We start from the raw sequence: 20626 nt of genomic DNA on the forward strand, positions 1-20626 counted from the left end.
TCTTGCCAAAATCCACAGTCTCAATCTAATCATAAGAAAACCCCAGACAAACCCAAATTGAGGGACACTCTACAAAATAACTAGCCTGGACTCTCCAAAAGTGTCAAGGTCATGAAAGACAAAGAAAACCTGAGGAAATGTCTCAGTGTGGAGAAGACTAAGGAGACACAATCACTACATGCAAAGTGGAATCCTGGATTGGATCCTGGACCAGTAAAACAACAGAGTTGTGGGAAAACTGCAGGAATTTGAATAATGTCTGCAAATTATTTAATAATATTTTAGCAATGCTGATTTGCTGGGTTTGATAATAGTATTACGGTACGTGACATGTTATTGGGGAAGCTGCGTGAAAGGTAAATGGAAAATCTCTGTACTATGTTTGCAACTTTCCTCTAAGTTTACTTCAAAATAAAAAGTTAAATATTTTTCCTGGTTACTTGTTTAAAAACCAAAAACAAATGTTCTCCAAATAACTACTTTAAACACCACCTTTACGGTGTTTGTCTTGCCAGGGTAAGTTGCACTGGTTCATTTTTCATTTATCAAGCCTGCCTTGATAAATGATCACTTCTGCCTGATTATCAAGGCCCCCTTCAACCTGTCCACCCATGGGAGCAGACCCTTACCACTCATCAGCACAGCGCCTCAGCATTCTCTTCTCCTTGTCTTTGCACTCTCCAGGTCTCCCAGTGCTGATGTCTTCCTCTCTGCTACTTCTACCAAAGGTATGATCCCTCTCCATCTTTAACATGGCTCAAGGGTCACCTCTAGAAGGCCCTCTGGAATTTGCCCTCCCCAGAGGTGATGATTCCTTCCCCTCTCATGTCCTGGAGCTTGAATGATTATGTGCTCCTATGTATGGCTCTGCTTTGGTGCTGTTAAATCTTCCTTTGCATGCATGATGTGATGCCCAGATCAGTTGTCAGGGAATCTTCTGATGCCCAGGACCCCCAAGGGTCTCTTCAGGCTCTAAAATTATAACATTTATTATCTGTAATCAATAGTTTATAAAAGAGGACCATAATGGCCCAGAGAGGCTAAGTGACTTACACAAGATCCTGCTGCATGTGAGTGGTGGGGCCGAGAACACCCAGCTCTCCTAAGTGGCTGTGCAATACTAAGCACGTCTCAGGATGCCATGGGGCAGACCAGGCTGAGATCATGCAGGTTATTGCAGGTCTGGGCAATGAGTGTGGTCTTTAGCCTTAAAACAATGAGGCACCTTTAAGAATTATAAGCCTAGTTATCATTATCAGCTCTGATCATCCCTTCTTCAAAAACTTTCAGTGGCTTCCACCACCAGCATAAACTCTAAAACCCTTAGGCTAGTATTCACACATCCCCTCTCCAATCTGCTTTTGATTTACTTTTTCAAACTTATCTCTTATGTTTCCCTTTAATGTTATCCAAATTCAAATCAAACAATATACTGCCCCAGCACTTAGCAAAGTGTCTGGAACTGAAACATTCAATGAAAGAATTTTGATTTTCCTCCCGAGTCTTGACCTATGATATTCCCCTAACTAGAAACACCAGTGAAGTCTTTTCTTCATCTTCTCATCTATATTTCCGCCTCATTGCTTCCTTCTCCACAAAGTCTGTTTTTAAAAAATCTTTCTAGCTAGAAGAGTGGCAGAATGCCCCCTCCTCTAATGATTCACACATCTCATAACCTCCCAAATATTTTTGTAAGGCAGAGTCCGGATCTATTTTGCCTCTGTTGCAGGAGATGCTGTAGTGCCCCATCCAGATCCCTTTTACCAGGCCAGTACACCATGCCCCAGTTTCTCTGAGGGTTGACTGCAAAGGGCTCACAGATGCCTCTTCTGTCCTGAGAATAGACCTCAGCTGGCAGGATTCTCCCTTGTCCCTGGAAGTGACACTCCATAATCCCAACCATGGCAGTCCATAATGATGATATGAGATGCAAAAACCTGGCCCCTTTGTCTCAATGGGGAACAACTCTTTGGCTATTGATGCTCCCGAGCCCCTGTGAATCAGGCCATGGCTAGACTTCACCTGAATCTACGTTCTTCCTTGTCTTCTTCCCCTACCTTGTCTTGCTTCACTCTCTCCCTTATACGCTTTTCTTTTTATTTTCTGGGTTTTAAAAAAATACACAACTATTTATAGCAGCATTATTTACAATAGCCAAAAAATGGAAACAACCCAAATGGTCATAAACTAGCTAGTAGATAAACAAAAAGTGGTATAGTCACACAATGGAACACTACCAAGCAGCAAAAAGGAATAAAATACTGATACATACTACAATGTGGGTAAAACTTGAAAACACTACACCAAGTAAAAGAAGCCATTATCAAAAGACCACCTAATATATAATTCCATTCACAAAAGACCACATACTATATGATTTTATTCCACTATAACATTTCACATTATATGAAATGGCCTGAATAGGCAAATCCATAGAGACAGAAAGTAGATTACTGGTTGCCTAGACCAGGTAGACAACGGGAGAGTAGCTAAGGAGTTGCAGGGCTCTGGGGGGTAATTAAATGTTCTAAAATTGATTGTGTTGATGGTTGCACCTTATAGGTTTTTACTGAAATGCATTCCCTCAATAAATTACTTTCACAAAAGTAATTCGTATTTTGGGTTCTGCTTCTAGTGAACCTGACCTAAAACATCTGTGACCCTACCAATACCTAGATAAAGATGGGAACTAAGAGTTACTAAATGTCTGCAATGTGTCATACACATATGCATGATCTCATTTAATCTTCTTACAACCCTGTGCAATAAGAACTATTATCTCTATTTTTCAGAAAGGGTAATGACAGTTAGAGTTAAATAGCACACCCATGATTTGAACTCACATCTGCTCTTTCTACCACACCTAGCTGCTTAGGGTCATCTACTAGGATGATCCCAACTATCAGAAGAACTGAATAATTGTAGAGCAAATGAATGAGCCATAGTTGTGCCCTCTCCAGACTGTTTACATAGCTTAGAGTTGATCATTGCTTTGACCAACTTGAAAGAAGAAATTAAAGCTTGTGTCGTGGTTCCTGCAAATAATTACAGTCTCCACGGCAAATATAATGTGCTAAGCTGACCAAAGCAGTGTAATGAATTGAAGTCAGAAAGGAATCGTATCTTACTGCCTTAAGTTTGATTGTCTCTTGTAATTAACCTTATCTGTTTTGTTTCTGTACACACATTAAACAAGCATCTTCAGCCTCCAGCAGCATTTTATAGTTTGTCCATTTCTTTATCTTCCACCTTTCCAGCATGACAGATGGTTTTTATCGCAGTGGGAGGAAAAGATTAAAAGAGTTAGACAAACAAGTCCAAAGACCTTCTTGTTTCTATAACAGACTCTTGCAGTGGGGAGAAAACACAACTTTTTTTCATAGCAGACATGGAAAAGACAAAAATGTCCATACACGCCTGGTCGTCTTCTGTGAGCATTGTCTCTTCTCATTATGATCCTTATTAAAAATAATGTAAAGTATGGTAACAACAAAAGAAAGAGAGTTGCTTTTGCTCTCTTTAAATAAAAAAGGAATGGACTTTAAAACTGGATTGCAGTTGATAATTTCACGAGTCTATAAATTCATAAAAAATCATTAAACTATACATTTACAGTGTGAATTTTATGATATATAAAGTTCCTTCAATAAAGCTGTAGAAAAGTAGTAAGAAAGAAAGCTGTAGAAAAGTAGTAAGAAAACCTGTAAGGGGTGGGGAGGGGAGGAATAGATGAAGCAAGTATGACAGTGTATTGATAATTAGTGAAGCTGGGTAATGCGTAATGGGGATCCATTATACTATGCCTTCTACTTTTGTGAATATTCGAAATTTTCACAAAATACTTCTAAAAAGGAATAGAGTAGAACAAAGGGAGACTACTGCTTTGGTCTTCCCCATTAAACCTTGCCAAGCAAGTGGTATTTTGCCACTGTTCCACACTGTCCCATATAGTGAGTTATTGCAATGATAATTACAATCATAATGATAGCAGCCATTGATTGAGTTCTTACCATGTGCCAGGTACTGTGCTAAGTAAGGACCTTGCAAGTGTCATATCTACATAGCCCTATGAAGTAGGCACTATTTTTACTCACATTTTATGGATGATAAAGCTGAGGTCCAGAAAGCGTAAGAAACTTGTGTAAAGAAAGCCACTTGCCACTATGAAACCACATGGTAAGTGCTGTACTAGAGAGAGGGAAGTAATCAGTAGGCTCTGAAGGCACAGGAGGAGGTGGCAGCTACTTCAGGCCAGGATAGCAGGGATGGGAGTGGGGGATTTTAGGAGGACATTACAAAAGAGAGAGAAATTCAAGTTGGGTCTTGAGGAATGAGTAGGGGTTCATCTAGCAAGCAAGTGAAGAGAGGGTGAAAGATGATTTCAATCAGAGAGAACATCAAGAATGATGGCATGGGTGTGAGGAAGTACAGAGCACGTTCAGGGCACCTCAGGATGTGAAAGGTGGGAAGTGGCTGAAATTAGAGAAGACCAGATGGCAAAGACAGGAGTTGGGAGCCCATAATGATCTAAGAAGGCACCCAAACCAAGAGGGTCCAGGCCTGTGAGCTCGGGGCTGAAGCATGGAGAAGGTGGTGGAAATAACCCTCAGTGACCTCAGCCTGCTTTCTGTTTGAGGTGGTCCTGGCATATCACCCACATAGGGTTGTTCAAGAATGATGGAACAAGAATGAGAACTGGTCCCCATGCATCAAATGCTCAACCTCGTGCCGGCCTGCTTCATTACACTGTTTGGCACATAGACTCAGAAATAAATACCCAGCTGTAACAGAACAAAAACACAGGTATTTTGTCAAGTAAACAGCCTCACTTCACCTTACCTGAACTTACATCACATATTTCATTTTGTCCTGCTCACCAGAAATCGATCCAAGAATGTAGGAATTTACTGATAAAATGTCTCAGTTGAATGAAAGCTGAACTGCACATTCTTTTTTCCTCTTTATCACTTTTCTTTAAGACACGAGAGCCATTTCTCAAGGCCTGGGTATAAATTTATGCCCAAAGGGGTAAGAAAAATGTTGAAGGTCAGAGAGCTCCTGCATAAAGTCTCAAAAATCAATACCCTAGCTCAGATTCTGAAATCTTAATATTATTATTTAAGCAGAAATTTATCACCTCCTTGAACTACACAGGAGCTCAACAGCTTAAATTCAACAGCTTAAATTAGATTCTCTCTTTTTTTTTTTTTTTTGAGACAAAGTCTTGCTCTGTTGCCCAGGCTGGAGTGCAGTGGCACAATCTCGGCTCACTGCAACCTCCGCCTCCCAGGTTCAAGTGATTCTCCTGCCTTAGCCTCCCAAATAGCTGGGACTACAAGCACGTGCCACCATGCCCGCCTAATTTTTTGTATTTTTAGTAGAGATGGGGTTGAACCATGTTAGCCAAGATGGTCTCGATTTCCTGACCTTGTGATTCACCTGCCTCGGCCTCCCAAAGTGCTGGGATTACAGGTGTGAGTCACGGTGCCTGGCCCAAGAGTCTCATAAAAACACTCAATGTATTTTTTACATGACTTTGAAGAAAGAGAGTAGAAAATACTGTACATATTCAATCTATATATGACAAAAAGCCATTATTAATATCTCTAAATAAACCACGTTGCCCTGCACACTCACAGTGAATTACACTCACCTAGTGACCTGGTTCTAAATTCTTTATTCCCAGGTGCTCAGTTGACAGTAGGTGAACTCTACTAATTAACCCTGGTGCCTTGTCTGTGAGGAGATTTCAAATAATTAGAGGAACTGAAATTTGCTTTGTGAGTGAATTCAGATCAGGCCACAGGAAGACACTTCTGTTTCCACCGCTGTTGCTTTAAAAATCTTCAGGAGAAAAGACAAGTGCCTGAAGCATCCATGTCTGAAGAAAGCCTGGGCAGCTCCTTAGGAGTGTGCAGAGCCTGTGCCCTTAGGCCCTTTTAAGCCAACATCTCCCTGAGAGAAATCCACCCAAAGGGGAGCCAGCATCACCGCAGTCACCAAAGTGAGATCCCATCCTCAGGCGCTAGCATTTGTCCTCAACCAACTAGTTCACTGACCATGGGTTGAGAGCAGGAAGTTCTCATTCCCCTCCCACTTTACTGTTCCAATCTTACCCTGGCCTCTGAAACACCCTGTGGATGATTAATCATTTAGACACTGGACATTATCCCCCCGCATTGAGGTGAAATGCCCAGGGAAATTCCAGTGGCAATGCTAGAAGTTTATCAAACCTCCATTTATAGGCACCCACTGCCAACAAGTCTTGATTTCAAATTCCTAGACCTAAGGCTACTCTTTCTAAGGGACATGCTCAGGACAGCATCTTAGAAGCTGTCTGTGTCTCTCAACTTGAGAGACCCCCTTTTGCCAATGGGTGCCCAGTAATGATGGAATTTAGATGGCTAGCTCTTGGGGTAGGGCATAGCGATTCTCCTCTTTGGAAAAAAGTGGCCCCATGCAGGTTACTCTATAGGTCACTGTGCAACAGGCCATTTTTTTTCTTAAAACAAAACAAACAAACAAGAAAACCCAGCCCTAGTCATGATAAGGGGAAAGCCATTCTAATAAGACTCTTACAATTTGAAAATTTAAAATGTGCTTTAGAGATTATATCATCCAAGCATGCCATCTTACAGATGAGGAAACTGAGGCTCAGCAAGTCCACATGACTTACTTCCAAATAATCTCCTGAAACTGAACAGAAGTCTGCAGGTCCTGGTCCAGTCTTTGTGAGGTTCAAGGTAATATGCTAGTAGAAGCAGGGCCATAGGGTTTACATGACCTTTTCCCAGAGCAATGTTTAGGTAGTAAAAATTCATTAAAACATCATTTTTATACTAAAATATACGTGATAATTTTTTAAAATTAAAACATGTCTCTTTAAGGAAATTTCATAGTTGTGGTCATGTTTAGGGCTATGTTCCCAAGCCATAAGCACTGGGGCTCCACTATCCATATGGTAGCCACATATGGCTACTGAGCATCTGAAATACGGCCAGTACAAATTGAGATATGCTGTAAGCATAAAATAGACACCGGATTTCAAAGACTTAGTAGAGAAAAAGGAATAAAATATCTAAATAATTTTAGTATGGCTACACGTTAAAATATTTTCCATAATTTGTTTAAGTAAAATGGACTATTAAAATTAATCTTAACTGCTTCTTTTTCACAATTTTAATAGTGATACTAGTAAGTTGGAAATTACTTTTGTGACTCTCATTATAGTTCCATTGGACAATGGCTAGACTAGAGGATAGACACTAGGGCCATTCACTAGTTGGGCTATCTTCCTTCCAGGCACACAGTAGGATTGCATGTCCCTGTCCCCTTTGAAATTAGGTGTGGTCATATAATTTGCTTTGGTTAATGGCATGTGAGTGGAAGAGGCATGCTGCTTCTGGGCAGTGCATTTAGTTGCCCACACAAAACACTGCAATGCCCTCCAAGGAAATCGCTGAAGTGAATCTAGAAACTGAACTGCTGTCATGCTGACTGTGAGCTGAGGTGCTGACCCACCTGAGATATGGAAAGTGAGCTCTTTTTTAAAAATAAGGAATTGAAATTTGGGGGGTTGTAAATTCCTTTAGCCATCTAACATACTGCCAAGTAAAGCTTTCTGATGTAAACGTGTGCAAAGAACTATGCCACAGCAGTATTTCCCAAACTTGCTTGGCCACAGAACGCTTTTGAAAGTGTAATTTATTGACAGGATATTAAGGAGAGCTCATGAGGTATAATGCATACTTTGATTATATTAATGAAGACAGAAAAAATAACACTGATCAGTTAATTGAGCCAATGATCAACATTTAATTTACATGTGTCATTTTTCATAGCACAAAGCAAAAAAAATCATTTTTATGTTAAGAATAAACTATATCAAGATCATCTGTTTTACTTTTTAGAATAAATTATGCCTCACCAAAATTTTTTCATGAGAGTAATGTTTTTGTGACTTTTTAGAAATTGTGAGGCTAATATTAGAAATAATGTTGATGATCAAGGACAGCATTTAGTCCATTCCTAAAGTTTGTCTTTACTGTGTTATAATCTGAAAAAAACAGTATTTCCTTCAAACTGAAAAACAATATGATCAGTGTACTTTGAGGACTAGTGAAGCAGGCTTCTCCAAAATTCAATTGTTTCATCCTAAATAGCTCACTTCCTTTTTTAAAAAAAAACAAATAAAGTCTGTGATTTTCATTTTCATTTTGAAGCACTCATTTTTTTTTTTTCATGTTTGAGATAGACACAGCAGTATCAAGACTCTGCCTTTTATTTAAAACTTTCAATATCGGATCCACAAGGATCAAATTTAGGTAGCACAAATATTTCTAAATTCAATGAAAACTAAATATTACAAGTTGATTTTTGATTAAAATATAATGTGCCACAACCTTTTAATGTGCTTTTCAGTATAATCACAAGTCACGCAACTATCACTACTAATTTCAGAATATTTGTATCACCCCCAAAAGAAATCCCATTCCTATTAGTAGTCACTCCCCGTTTCCCTTCTCTCTCCAGCTTTTGGCAACCACTAATCTTTCTGTCTCTCTGAGTTTGCCTTTTCTGGACATTTCTTATAAATAGAATTATGCAATATGAGTCCTTTTGTCCTAGTTTATTTCACTTAGCTTGGTGTTTTCAAGGTTCATCCACACTATAGCATGGATCAGTACTTCACTGCTTTTTATTGCTGCATAGTATCCCATTGTATGGAGGATATAATATATTTCGTTTATCCATTCATTCGTTGATGGTCATTTGGGTTGTTTCCATTTTTTGGCTATTATGAAATATGCTGCTATGAGAATTTGTTAATACATACAACTATTTGTGTGAAAATATGTTTTCAATTTTGGAGGGTTGAAGTAAAATTTAAGACAAAAAATAAGTTTTAATGAAAAATACTTAGCACAGACTTAGATAAATGCTGTCCATGTAGCAAAGTGCAGACTAAACATCCTGCCTCTGTGTCAGGCATGATTTGACTTCCTGAGGAACAAGAAGAACTGGGGAATTGCCAGATGTAGGGTCCAGCCCCACAGGTTCGGTGGGTTTTCCTCCCCGTGTGCGGAGATGAGAGATTGTAAGAATAAAGACATAAGAAAAAGAGATAAAAGACAAGACAGCTGGGCCTGGGGAACCACTACCACCAAGATGCAGAGAGCGGTAGTGGCCCCGAATGCCAGGCTGCACTGGTATTTATTGGATACAAGGCAAAAGGGGCAGGGTAAGGAGTGAGAGCCATCTCCAATGATAGGTAAAGTCACGTGGGTTATGTGCCCACTGGACAGGGGGACCTTCCCTGCCTGGCAACCGAGGCAGAGAGAAAGAGAGGAGAGAGAGACAGACAGCTTACGCCATTATTTCTGCATATCACAGTCTTTTAGTACTTTCACTAACTTGCTACTGTTATCTAAAAGGCAGAGCCAGGTGTACAGGATGGAACACGAAAGCGGACTAGGAGCATGACCACTGAAGCACAGCATCACAGGGAGATGGTTAGGCCTCTGGATAACCGTGGGTGGGCCTGACTTCTGTCAGGCCCTCCACAAGAGGTGGAGGAGTAGTGTCTTCTCTGAACTCCTCCAGGGAAAGGGAGACTCCCTTTCCTGGTCTGCTAAGTAGCGGGTGTTTTTCCTTGACACTGACGCTACTGCTAGACCACGATCCGCTTGGCAACAGGCATCTTCCCAGATGCTGGCATTACCGCTAGACCAAGGAGCCCTCCGGTGGCCCTGCCTGGGCATAACAGAAGGCTCACACTCTTGTCTTCTGGTTACTTCTCACTGTGTCCCCTCAGCTGCTATCTCTGTATGGCCTGGTTTTTCCTAAGTTGTAATTGTAAAGCAAGGATTATTATAATATTGGAGTAAAGAGTAATTTCTACAAATTAATGATTAATGATATTCATACATAGTCATATCTATTATCTATATCTAGTATAACTATTCTTATTTTATATATTTTATTATACTGGAACAGCTCGTGCCCTCGATCTCTTGCCTCGGCACCTGGGTGGCTGGCCACCCACATCCAGATGACTTTTTTCATCCCAGCTTGGTCCAGGCAGGAGCTTTCCCTTCAAGCCACCATCATCACCACCAGGTACCCATGCCCTACCCTGCATTTCAGGGAGGCTTCTGAGCATCCTGACTGTTACCCACTCATGGTAGGATGCTCGTCACTTGTGCTGGACAATTGATGAGAATTGTGCTGACAAGGGTCTATTGGCAGTCCTCTCTGGATCACTACTGGAAGCACAGAAGGCCCATACTTAACTTTTGTAAGCCTTTGGTATCACATTGTGCTGATTCTGCAGGAGCTTACGGTCTCTCATTTGTATGCTGCACCCCTTTCAAATGGTTCCTCTCAATTTTTTCTCACATACACCTTTGCATCCCATGAGCTCTACCTTTAACTACTTCTGTAATTTTCAACATATACCAGTTAAAGACTCAAGTATGCCATCTTTATTTTCTTGTCTTCTGTGCCCCTATCTACCTGGTGGAGAGGGTGCCTGGATTAGGGGAAAGAAGAGGTGAAATGTCCAAGTAAACGAAATTATTTTGATATACAACTTTAGAGTGGAAGGAGGAATGTAAAAAGAGCACCAATTGCTAATTCTCAACATTATTCTACCACAGCCACGTTCTCAGTAATGTCATACCATTTTTAATGATAATTATCCCATGCAATTAAGAATAACTATAGGTTTGATATTTTTCTTAGATATTTAAGAAGAAAGAAATTCACTAGTATCAATTTTCTTCCACTGAATTGTATTAATACTTGGCACAGCTTTAGCCCTCTGTAGAACCCAGCTTGAGAAATGAAGCACTTAAAGCTTGTAGGCACAGAGGATCTCATTTGAGTGTAGTATCAAGTGCTCTCCATTAGTCCCATTGGAGGAGTCAGCATAGCTGGGCTTTGTTGCAGAAGCGAACAATCCCAACATCAAATTGGCTTATAATCATAAAGGTTTCTTTCTCACCTGGCCCGTGTGGGTCTGCTGTGGCTCTGCTCTGCCTCATCTTCACTCCACAACTTCAACTGACAGAGCAGCCACCATCTGGAGCATCGCCAGTCAGAGGAAAAAGAGCAGAGTATACCGCATACTAGCTAGCTCTCTGCCTTGCCCAGAAGTGACTGACACACATCACTGTTTCTACATTTCATTGGCCAAAACAAACACTACAGTCAGTGTGGTGTCCAAATTCATAGGCTGGAGATATTTAATCCTCTCATAAGGCGGAGTACTACAGTGAGGGGCACTGAATTTGAGTGGACAGTAAATAAGTCAGCTACAGGACCAGAAACAACAAACCCTACAAATTCTTGGATTCCTGTATAGTAGCCAAGTCAACAAGTCATAATTTCTCTTCCTTTCAGCGAGTTCTTCTTTGATGTCTTTTGAGTTCTTTTGCACTGGAACCACCTCTCCTGGTCAAAGCCATCTCGTTTTACCCCATCATGTGTCCCTAACTTTGAATCTCAGAGAGCAGGGATTGGAGTCTCAGAGTCTTCCCTCTGAGAAGACCCTAGGCTCCTTATCAAAATGGGTCTCCTTCATTTTTGGCAATGTATACAGCATTCTATTGGCTGCCCTTTCTGCTCCCTGCTCAGAGGCAATGTCTGGGAAAGAGAGCCATCTGAGTAGTAGGTTATATAGCTAGCTCCAATCCCAAGCCAAGTCACAGATGGCTCCAGATGTTTGAGCTGCCATGTTTTCCCTGTTCATGATTTCCTCCATGCAGTGATATTGAGTAGTTACAGAATAAGTGACACACCTTTGATTATAAAATGATAGGATCTTAACTAGTGTCAGCAGAAGTGATATATCTACAGCACTCAAGAAGCTCTCAAACATGCATGCTTACATTTATGTATTTATTTTAAATCTAAAACCTTTCTCTTCTTTGACCACTGTATCAGTTAACATTGCATTCACATGCAAATGAAGAAGACTCCAAAAATGGTAGTTAAGGCAGGATGTTTGTTTCATGTAACATGAAGTTCTAACCTAAGCAGAGCTGTTACAGAAAGAATGCTATCAAAGGCCCAGGCTCTTTCTCTTTTTCTACTTCTCCATCTTTAATGTAATGATTTTCACATCCATATTAGCCAGTTCATGGTCCTCCAGTGGCTGCTGCCCCTCCAAGCCTCACTACCATGTCCAAGAAGAAAAGAGGAAGGGACCACGGGCAAGGGGCTTTCTCTTCAAGAGGCTCTGGCTTTTTATTCAGAAAGTGACACACTAGGGGCTCCCCCAAGGGCTTCTGCCTGTGTCACATTTATCTCAAGTGTGTCATTTGGTCCCCTCAATGTAACAGAGGCTAGAAAACCAAATGTCCAGCTTTTACAGGCTCTGTAGTTGAGACAGGTGAGGGAGAAGGAGTTAGATGTTGATTTTAGGCCAGCCAGCCTACAATATCTGCCACTATCCCTCTTTCGAGGGATTTTACCCAGTATCTCTTTGTCTTGTTTGTACAATTCCCACAATATTACTTACTTCAGTGCCCAAATTAAGCATTTACATTCACTTTCTTCTGAAACCACATGATTATCCTATGGAAAGTGGTTAGTGTACCAAGCTTCCTTTCCATCCTTCCTTGGTGAGCAGCCTAATGCCAGTTGGTTTCACCCAACTGTGTGTAATCCATATTATTCTTTGGTGATCAAAATTATGCAATGGACTAGATGTCTTCTTTCTGTTATATTGGAGAGATGCCAGTCAGTATTAACATGAACTATCTAATTTTCACCACCTTTGTATTTTTTTATTCTGTTTCTGGTTCAAGCTCACATTTCCTCAGACTACTAATTTTTAAAATACTGATGGAACCTGATTACACTTAAATATTTTATTCTCAGTTTTACTCCTCACTATTTGACCTCCTAACATGTGCCAATATAGCACATATGAAGGGCCTGCTTTTATTTTTTTTGATGTTTAATTTTTGTGGGTACCTAGTAGGTGTTTATGTTTATGGAGTATATTAGAATTTTGATTTAGGAATACAATGTATAATACTCAAATCAGGGTAAACGGGGTATCCATTACCTCAAGCACGTATCCTTTGTGTTACAAACAGTCTAATTATACTCTTAGTTATTTTTAAATGTACAATTAAATTTTTATGGACTATAGCCACCCTGTTGTGCTATCAAATATAGATCTTATTCATTCTAATAATTTTTTTGTACCCACTTCTGCCAAACAACCCTACTCCCCTTCTCAGCCTCTGGTAACCATCATTCTACTCTCTATCTCCATGAGTTTAATTGGTTTAATTTTTTTAGCTCCCACAAATAAATGAAAACATGTGAAGTTTGTCTTTCTGTGCCTGGATTATTTCACGTAACACAATGATCTCTAGTTCCATCCATGTTGTTGCAAATGACAGGATCTCATTCTTTTTATGGCTGAATACTACTCCACTGTCACTGTGTATATGTACCACATTCACATTTTCTTTTTTTTTTCTTTAGATGGAGTCTCGCTCTGTCGCCCAGGCTGGAGTACAGTGGCACAATCTCGGCTCACTGCAACCTCCGTCTCCTGGGTTCAAGAGATTCTCCTGCCTCAGCCTCCTGAGTGGCTGGGATTACAGGCGTGCGCCACCACATCCAGCTAATTTTTGTGGGTTTTGTTTTGTTTTGTTTTGTTTTGTTTTGTTTTTTTAGTAGAGATGGGGTTTCACCATGTTGGTCAGGCTGGTCTCAAACTCCTGACCTTGTGATCTGCCTGCCTTGGCCTCCCAAAGTGCTGAGATTACAGGCATGAGCCACCACGCCCAGCCTCCCACATTTTCTTTATCCATTCACCAGTTGATGAAAACTTAGGTTGCTTCTATATCTTGGCTATTGTGAATAGTCCTGCAATAAACATGGGAGTGCACATATCTCTTTCATATAAAGATTTCCTTTCTTTTGGGTATGTATCTGTCAGTGGGATTGCTGGATCAAATGGTAGCTCTGTGTTTAGTTTTTTGAGGAATGTCCAAACTGTTCTTCATCGTGATAGTACCAATTTACATTGCCATCAACAGTGTAAGAGGGTTCCCTTTTCTCCACATCCTCACCAGCATTTCTTATTGCCTGCCTTTTGAATAAAAGCCATTTCAACTGGGATGAAGTGTATCTCACTGTAGTTTTTATTTGCATTTCTCTGATGGTCAGTGATGCTGAGCACATTTGCATATACCTGATTCCATTTGTATGTCTTCTTTTGAGAACTGTCTATTCAAATCTTTTACCCAATTTTCATTGGATTATTGGATTTTTCTTATACAGTTGTTTGAGTTCCTTACATATTCTGGTTACTAATCCTCTGATTGGGAATTTGCAAATATTTTCTCCCATTCTGTTTATTGTCTCTTCACTTTGTTGATTTTTTTTCCTTTGCTGTGCAGAAGCTTTTTAACTTACGTGATCCCATTTGTTCATTTTTGCTTTGCTTTGGTTGCCTGCGCTTGTAGAGTATCACTTAGGAAATATTTGCCCAGATCAATGTCTTGGAGAGTTTCCCCCAATGGTTTCTTTTAGTAATTTTATAGTTTGAAGTTTTGGATTTAAGTCTTTAATCAATTTTGATTTGATTTGATTTGATATATGGAGAGAGATAGAGGTTCAATTTCATTCTTTGGCATATGGTTATCCAGTTTTCCCAGCACCATTTATTGCACAGACTGTCCTTTCACCAACGTATGTTCTTGGCACCTTTGTCAAAAATGAGTTCACTGTAAATGTGTAGATTTGTTTCTGGGTTCTCTATTCTGTTCCATTGGTCTATGTGTCTGTTTTTATGCCAGTATAATGCTGTTTTGGTTACTATTGCTCTGCATCATAATGTGAAGTCAGGTAATGTGACTCCTCCAGTTTTGTCCTTTTTGCTCAGGATAGTTTTGGCTATTGTGGGTCTTTTTGTGGTTCCATACAAATTTTAAGATTTCCTTTTCTATTTCTGTGAAGAATGTCATTGGTATTTTGATAGGGATTGCATTAAGTCTATAGATTACTTTGGGTAGCATGGACATTTTTAACAATATTGATTCTTCCCATCCATGAACATGTAATATCTTTCCATTTTTTGGTGTCCTCTTCAATTTCTTTCTTATTTTTTTTTTTAAAGACAGTGTTACCCTTGTTGCCCAGGCTGGAGTGCAATGGCGCGATCTTGGCTCACCACAACCTCCACCTCCCAGGTTCAAGTGATTCTTCTGCCTCAGCCTTCCGAGTAGCTGGGATTACAGGCATGCGCCACCACGTCCGGCTAATTTTATATTTTTAGTAGAGATGGGGGTTTCTCCATGTTGATCAGGCTGGTCTTGAACTCCCAACCTCAGATTATCTGCCCACCTTGGCCTCCAAGGGTGCTGGGATTACAGGCATGAGCCACCACACCTAGCCCTCTTCAATTCCTTTTATCAATGTTTTATAGTTTTCATTATAGAGATCTTTCACTTCTTTGGTTAAATTTATTCCTAGGAGATTAATTTTATTTGTAGCTACTGTAAATAGGATTACTTTCTCGATTTCTTTTTTAGATTGTTTGTTATTGGCATGTAGAAATGCTACTAATTTTTATATGCTGATTTTGTATCCTGCAAATTTATTGAATTTGTTGATCAGTTCTTTTTTTTTTTTTTTTTGAGGCGGAGTCTTCACTCTATCGCCCAGGCTGGAGTGCAGTGGCACCATCTCGGCTCACTGCAAGCTCCGCCTCCCGGGTTCGCGCCATTCTCCTGCCTCAGCCTCCCGAGTAGCTGGGACTACAGGCGCCCGCCACCGCGCCCGGCTGATTTTTTGTATTTTAGTAGAGACGGGGTTTCACCGTGTTAGCCAGGATGGTCTCGATCTCCTGACCTCGTGATCCGCCCGCCTCGGCCTCCCAAAGTGCAGGGATTACAGGCGTGAGCCACCGCGCCCGGCCTGTTGATCAGTTCTAATAGCTTTCTAGTCTTAGAGGCCAAAAGGATATGACCAGATCATAAGATCTTATATTTGGAGCCTGTAGGTTTTTCCAAATATAAGATCATATCATTTGCAAACAAGGATAATTTGATGACTTCCTTTCCCATTTGGATGCCCTTTCCTCTTGTCTGATTGCTCTAGTTAGGATTTCCAGTACTACGTTAAATAACAGTGTTGAAAGTGGGCATCCTTGTCATGTTCCACATCTAAGAGAAAAGACTTGCAATTTTTCTCCATTCAGTATGATACTAGCTGTGGGTCTGTCATAGATGATTTTTATTATCTTGGGTATCTCTAGATAAGCAGGGAATACCGTTTTAAATAATTCTTCTCTAAATAAAAAAATCTGTTTCAAAATAATTTGCTGTGTCTTTCTTGGTAGAATCTCCCAGTTATAGGTGTAATAAAAATTTAGTTGTAAAAGCACTACCACACTTTCGAAAGGGGATGGACAAATAAGAACCCAAAAATTTAAATAGTCTGTGTGCTGAAGCCAATAGTAAACAAAGATTAAGGGGAAAAGGCAAAGGCAAATATAATTATTGTGAAGGTACATATGACTAATATTATTCTTTGGGTTTAGTGAGATGCAGAAAATAATGGAGAAAGAAGAAGTAGATTAATACCTCTGTTTCCAGCAAATTCTGCACACATATTTAAATTTCACTATTCAGTCTGTTCAACATAAACAGGGTTATGTGCACTGTACATGTCCTCACCTGATTTTTCTGCAGCATCATCATGCCCCTTCCAAACATTGATAGTAGTGTTGAGGATACCAAAGAAACAATGTCTCAGGATGCCTGTCTCTCCCATCTGCTGGTCTTCAAAGCAGGCCATGGCTTATGGTTGCTGTCCTCAGATCCTCTATCTACTTCTCAAGGAGAAAAGAAATTCCAGAAATAGAAAGGAGACAAAAGTGGGCACTTAATTTTGAGTTGAGAAACTCCAGAAGACTCAACATTGTAGCTAAACATGATTTCCAAAGAATTTGCAAGCACAAACTGAGGTTTTATTTCTGTCATCTTCTCTGCCATTTCTTCCTCTCCAACAAAAATATATGGTAAAAAGTAGAAAAATAGATTTTGGAACTTATCTTCTCCAAAAAAAACACCTAAAATAGGAAATATTCTCTATAGAGATCTTGAAGACAAAACAGATATGGAATCATTGTGTAACTCCATCTGCAGATGAGATGAGGGAACGCTTAGGCCGTGACTGTAACTCTGCCCATCCCAAATGACACATACAGTCTTCTAAATTTGCCAAACCATGCCCAAGATTTATATGTAGGTCTAATTCATAAGAACATTTAAAAAATGGCATTCATGACCAAAACAGTGGTTTAACTGCCAATTAGCTAATTATTTTGTTTCTGACAATATGCAGGATTTTTCTGGGGGAGTCTAGTTAAGCTACATGACCTCAATCTCAGATACTAAGAATATGTAACTAGTATGTCCATTTTTCTTTAATAATCTATTTATTATAAACTTATCCATAATGCATTCAAAGCAGCTTTGAACCACTACCAATAGGTAATGTACTGTGTAGTTACTGATACATATATTCATCTCATTACAATCGTTTAGGTTAATATGGTCTGTATCTACCATCAGATAAGTAAGATTTAAAAACCAGAGTGATAAAATTATACTCAAGTGCTTAGGGTAAGAACTATCGGCAATATTGGGCAATTTCGTTATATTAACAGTTTTCTGAATGCAGGTAAGATCAGATAGAAGAATTTATTCTCCCATATATTCCTGTCATGATAACTTCTGAAATTTATGCAAAGTAAGAGTTGTGAATCATAGATCTTTAAAATTATTACTGGATTTTTGTACATACAATCAGAGCTTCAAGGAACCTTCTGAAACATCTAGTGCACCCCCTTATTTTACAGAAAAGGACACCAAAGTCAGGAGTACAGAATTCCTTAAAGCTGCACAATAGACAAGTGGGAAAGCTAGAACAAATAGCATTTTTTAAGTTTTTTTTTAACTTTTAATCAAACACCCTTTTTCCATCAACATTAAGTTAGAAACTCAAGCTCAAGAATGTATTCTTGCAACATAAGAATGGAATAATGAAAATTTATCAAGCAAGAGACTTCTATTAATAACCATATTCCTTCCCTTTCTCCTACAGTGAAGGAATCCCCATTCTAGCTGGGCACATGGCTGCCATTATGCAACCTGCAGATCTGCAGACTGTCCAGGGCCTATGTGGGGCCCACACAAGGCCCAAGCCAGGCTGCTCTCCCAGGGGCCACCAGAACAGAGAGCAGGCAGAGCCGGCCACCCTGCAGCCACAACCAGCAAGGGCCCAGCATGGAGCAGAGACTTTTCCTCCACCGCCTTAAGGTCTTATAAAATGCCCATCTACCAGCTGCCATTTTCAAGAGAATCTGAGGAAAGAAGCTTTATTCTGAAACTGAGACACAGGAACTAAATTACTCCAAAGGGATGACCCCAGCAGAACCTGTAATATTACCTACAAGCCAGATTAGAGCTTGCCTCCCTCCCATTTCCACCCTCCCCTAATACCCCACAGGGACTGTCAATGAAAGTTAAATATCAGGAAGCTACCTTTTGCTCACACATCCAAAAGTAGTATGGGTGAATATTCGACCCTGGCAACTCTTATAAAATCAACGGCAGTGGTTTTTTAAAGATCACAAATCTGGGTATCTGCTACCAATCCTGTGATAGGAAGGCGTGATACTTATATAATATCAGGTCTTACAGCACTTTGCTAAAATAATGGTGTTTCCTTATGGAGTGTAAGAGTACATTTTTTTTCCTTCCTAATGTGAATTCATGAGTGGTGATTGTTTCTGCATGGAATCAAAACAAAACAAAACAAAAATGTATTTCCTTTTTTGTTATTTTGGATACGTCTGTGGTCCAGTTGCAACATCTGGAACTTGTTGAATCTGACTCTGTACAAACAAAAAGATTTCTAATATTAATTTTGTTTTCTAAAGAGATGGATATTTACTTAAACTGAGGCTGATTGATATAAAATTTTCAGTGTTAGAAAAAAACAAATTTGGGTTTTTTTCTAATTTGTGACTTGAAACGAAAGCTTTGGTGATGTTGGATTCTGGGGGAATTTTGTTTTTACCGGTTAGACTTTGCACAAATGCCCATTAAACATTTGAATGAGCTATTAATAGAGTAGTATTTCTTTTAAACAGTGAGCAGAAATATCAAGAAAACTCAAATGATTTTAGACTTAAAACATAGCCAAGGAGTCTTTTGTTCATTTTTAAATCATGTTTTAAATTAAATAAGAATTTTTAAAGTTCTTTAAGAGAAGACTTGTAATTTGCTAGTATATGTGCTTAAAATTGTGTTAAACTTTCCTACAAGATTAATATTATTCTAAAGTAAAAAGAAATCAAAGTCTAATTTGTACACTATTCAATTAAGAGCAAAGTTGGTGTCTCTTAATATTAAAGTTCATTTGTAGCCTACTCATAAACAAAATAAGAAAATTTAAAAACATGTGCTAAATGGCCAACTGTCTTTTCTTGATTGCCTCTTTTGAAATTAACTTATTTTTTTTACAGGTTCTGAAAGTAATTCATGTCATGTGTGGAAATTTGAAATTCAGATTAGTATTACGAAGATAGACCCATAGATAGGACCTATATATCCTAACACTAACAGATCACACAACCACTGTTTGTATATTGGAATATATTTCTTTATTCTTTTGTCAATTTGGAATATATTTCTTTATTCTTTTATCAATTTTAAAATACTTTATCAAACCAGCAATCTAGAATTGCATTTTGCTAATCTGACAGATAACATATCATCATGTTTCTCTTTTTACTGCTTCTGGAACAGCTTAAAATATTAACTAAAAAGGATTGCAATTGCAGCTGGGCGCGGTGGCTCACCCTATAATCCCAGCACTTTGGGAGGCTGAGGCGGGCAGATCAACTGAGCTCAGGATTTCAAGGACAGCCTGGGCAACATGGCAAAATGCCATCTCTACAAAAAATACAAAAAATTAGCCCCGGGCGTCGAGGCATGTGTCTGTAGTCCCAGCTACTCAGGGGGCTGAGGTGGGAGGATTGCTTGAGCCCAGGAGGTGGAGGTTGCAGTGATCTGAGATTACACCACTGCACTCCAGCCTGGGCAACAGAGTGAAATCCTTTCCCCCACAAAAAAGCGGGGGGTGGCAATCAATCAACCAACAAATAGTAATATACCTTGTTGTTATACTGTTCAAGAACTATGAGAAATAACATATGATTGATTTATGCCTTAAACAATTTATAGGCTGTGCACAAGATGAGACAAACATGAATGAAACAATTGAAAAACAAAATAGGATAGTAAATATTATACTAGCTGTTATTTTAGTGATTGTTAACAGAGACCGTATAAGTGAGTCTGTGGTTTAATCAGGGTTAATCTAATTTCGAGAAACAAAACCCCACTAAATGGAGCCTTTATCGGAATATATCGTAGAATGTAAAGTTTTAAAGTTTGGTTATACCACCAACACACCAGAATCAGGAACTATTGATTCTTGGGCTATTAATTAAAATCCTAATGAAAGAGAATCTAATTGATTCAGCTTGGGTTAATGTTTATTCCCAATGAAAGAGAATCTAATT

General features: G+C 39.4%; 1 protein-coding gene across 1 annotated transcript in view; it reads left to right on the plus strand.

The window, feature by feature from the left end:
• The first annotated feature begins 512 nt into the window (after positions 1 to 512).
• The window catches only part of DAZL (deleted in azoospermia-like), a 60217-nt gene continuing 40103 nt past the window's right edge, over positions 513 to 20626 (plus strand). The window contains exon 1 of the mRNA XM_011977931.1: positions 513 to 728. Within this exon, the coding sequence (XP_011833321.1) occupies positions 612 to 728 (117 nt within the window). The 5' untranslated portion in view covers positions 513 to 611. The remainder of the gene's footprint in view (positions 729 to 20626) is intronic.

This window comes from Mandrillus leucophaeus, unplaced genomic scaffold, assembly GCF_000951045.1.
Source record: "Mandrillus leucophaeus isolate KB7577 unplaced genomic scaffold, Mleu.le_1.0 Scaffold186, whole genome shotgun sequence".
In the NCBI taxonomy this organism is placed as follows: domain Eukaryota; kingdom Metazoa; phylum Chordata; class Mammalia; order Primates; family Cercopithecidae; genus Mandrillus; species Mandrillus leucophaeus.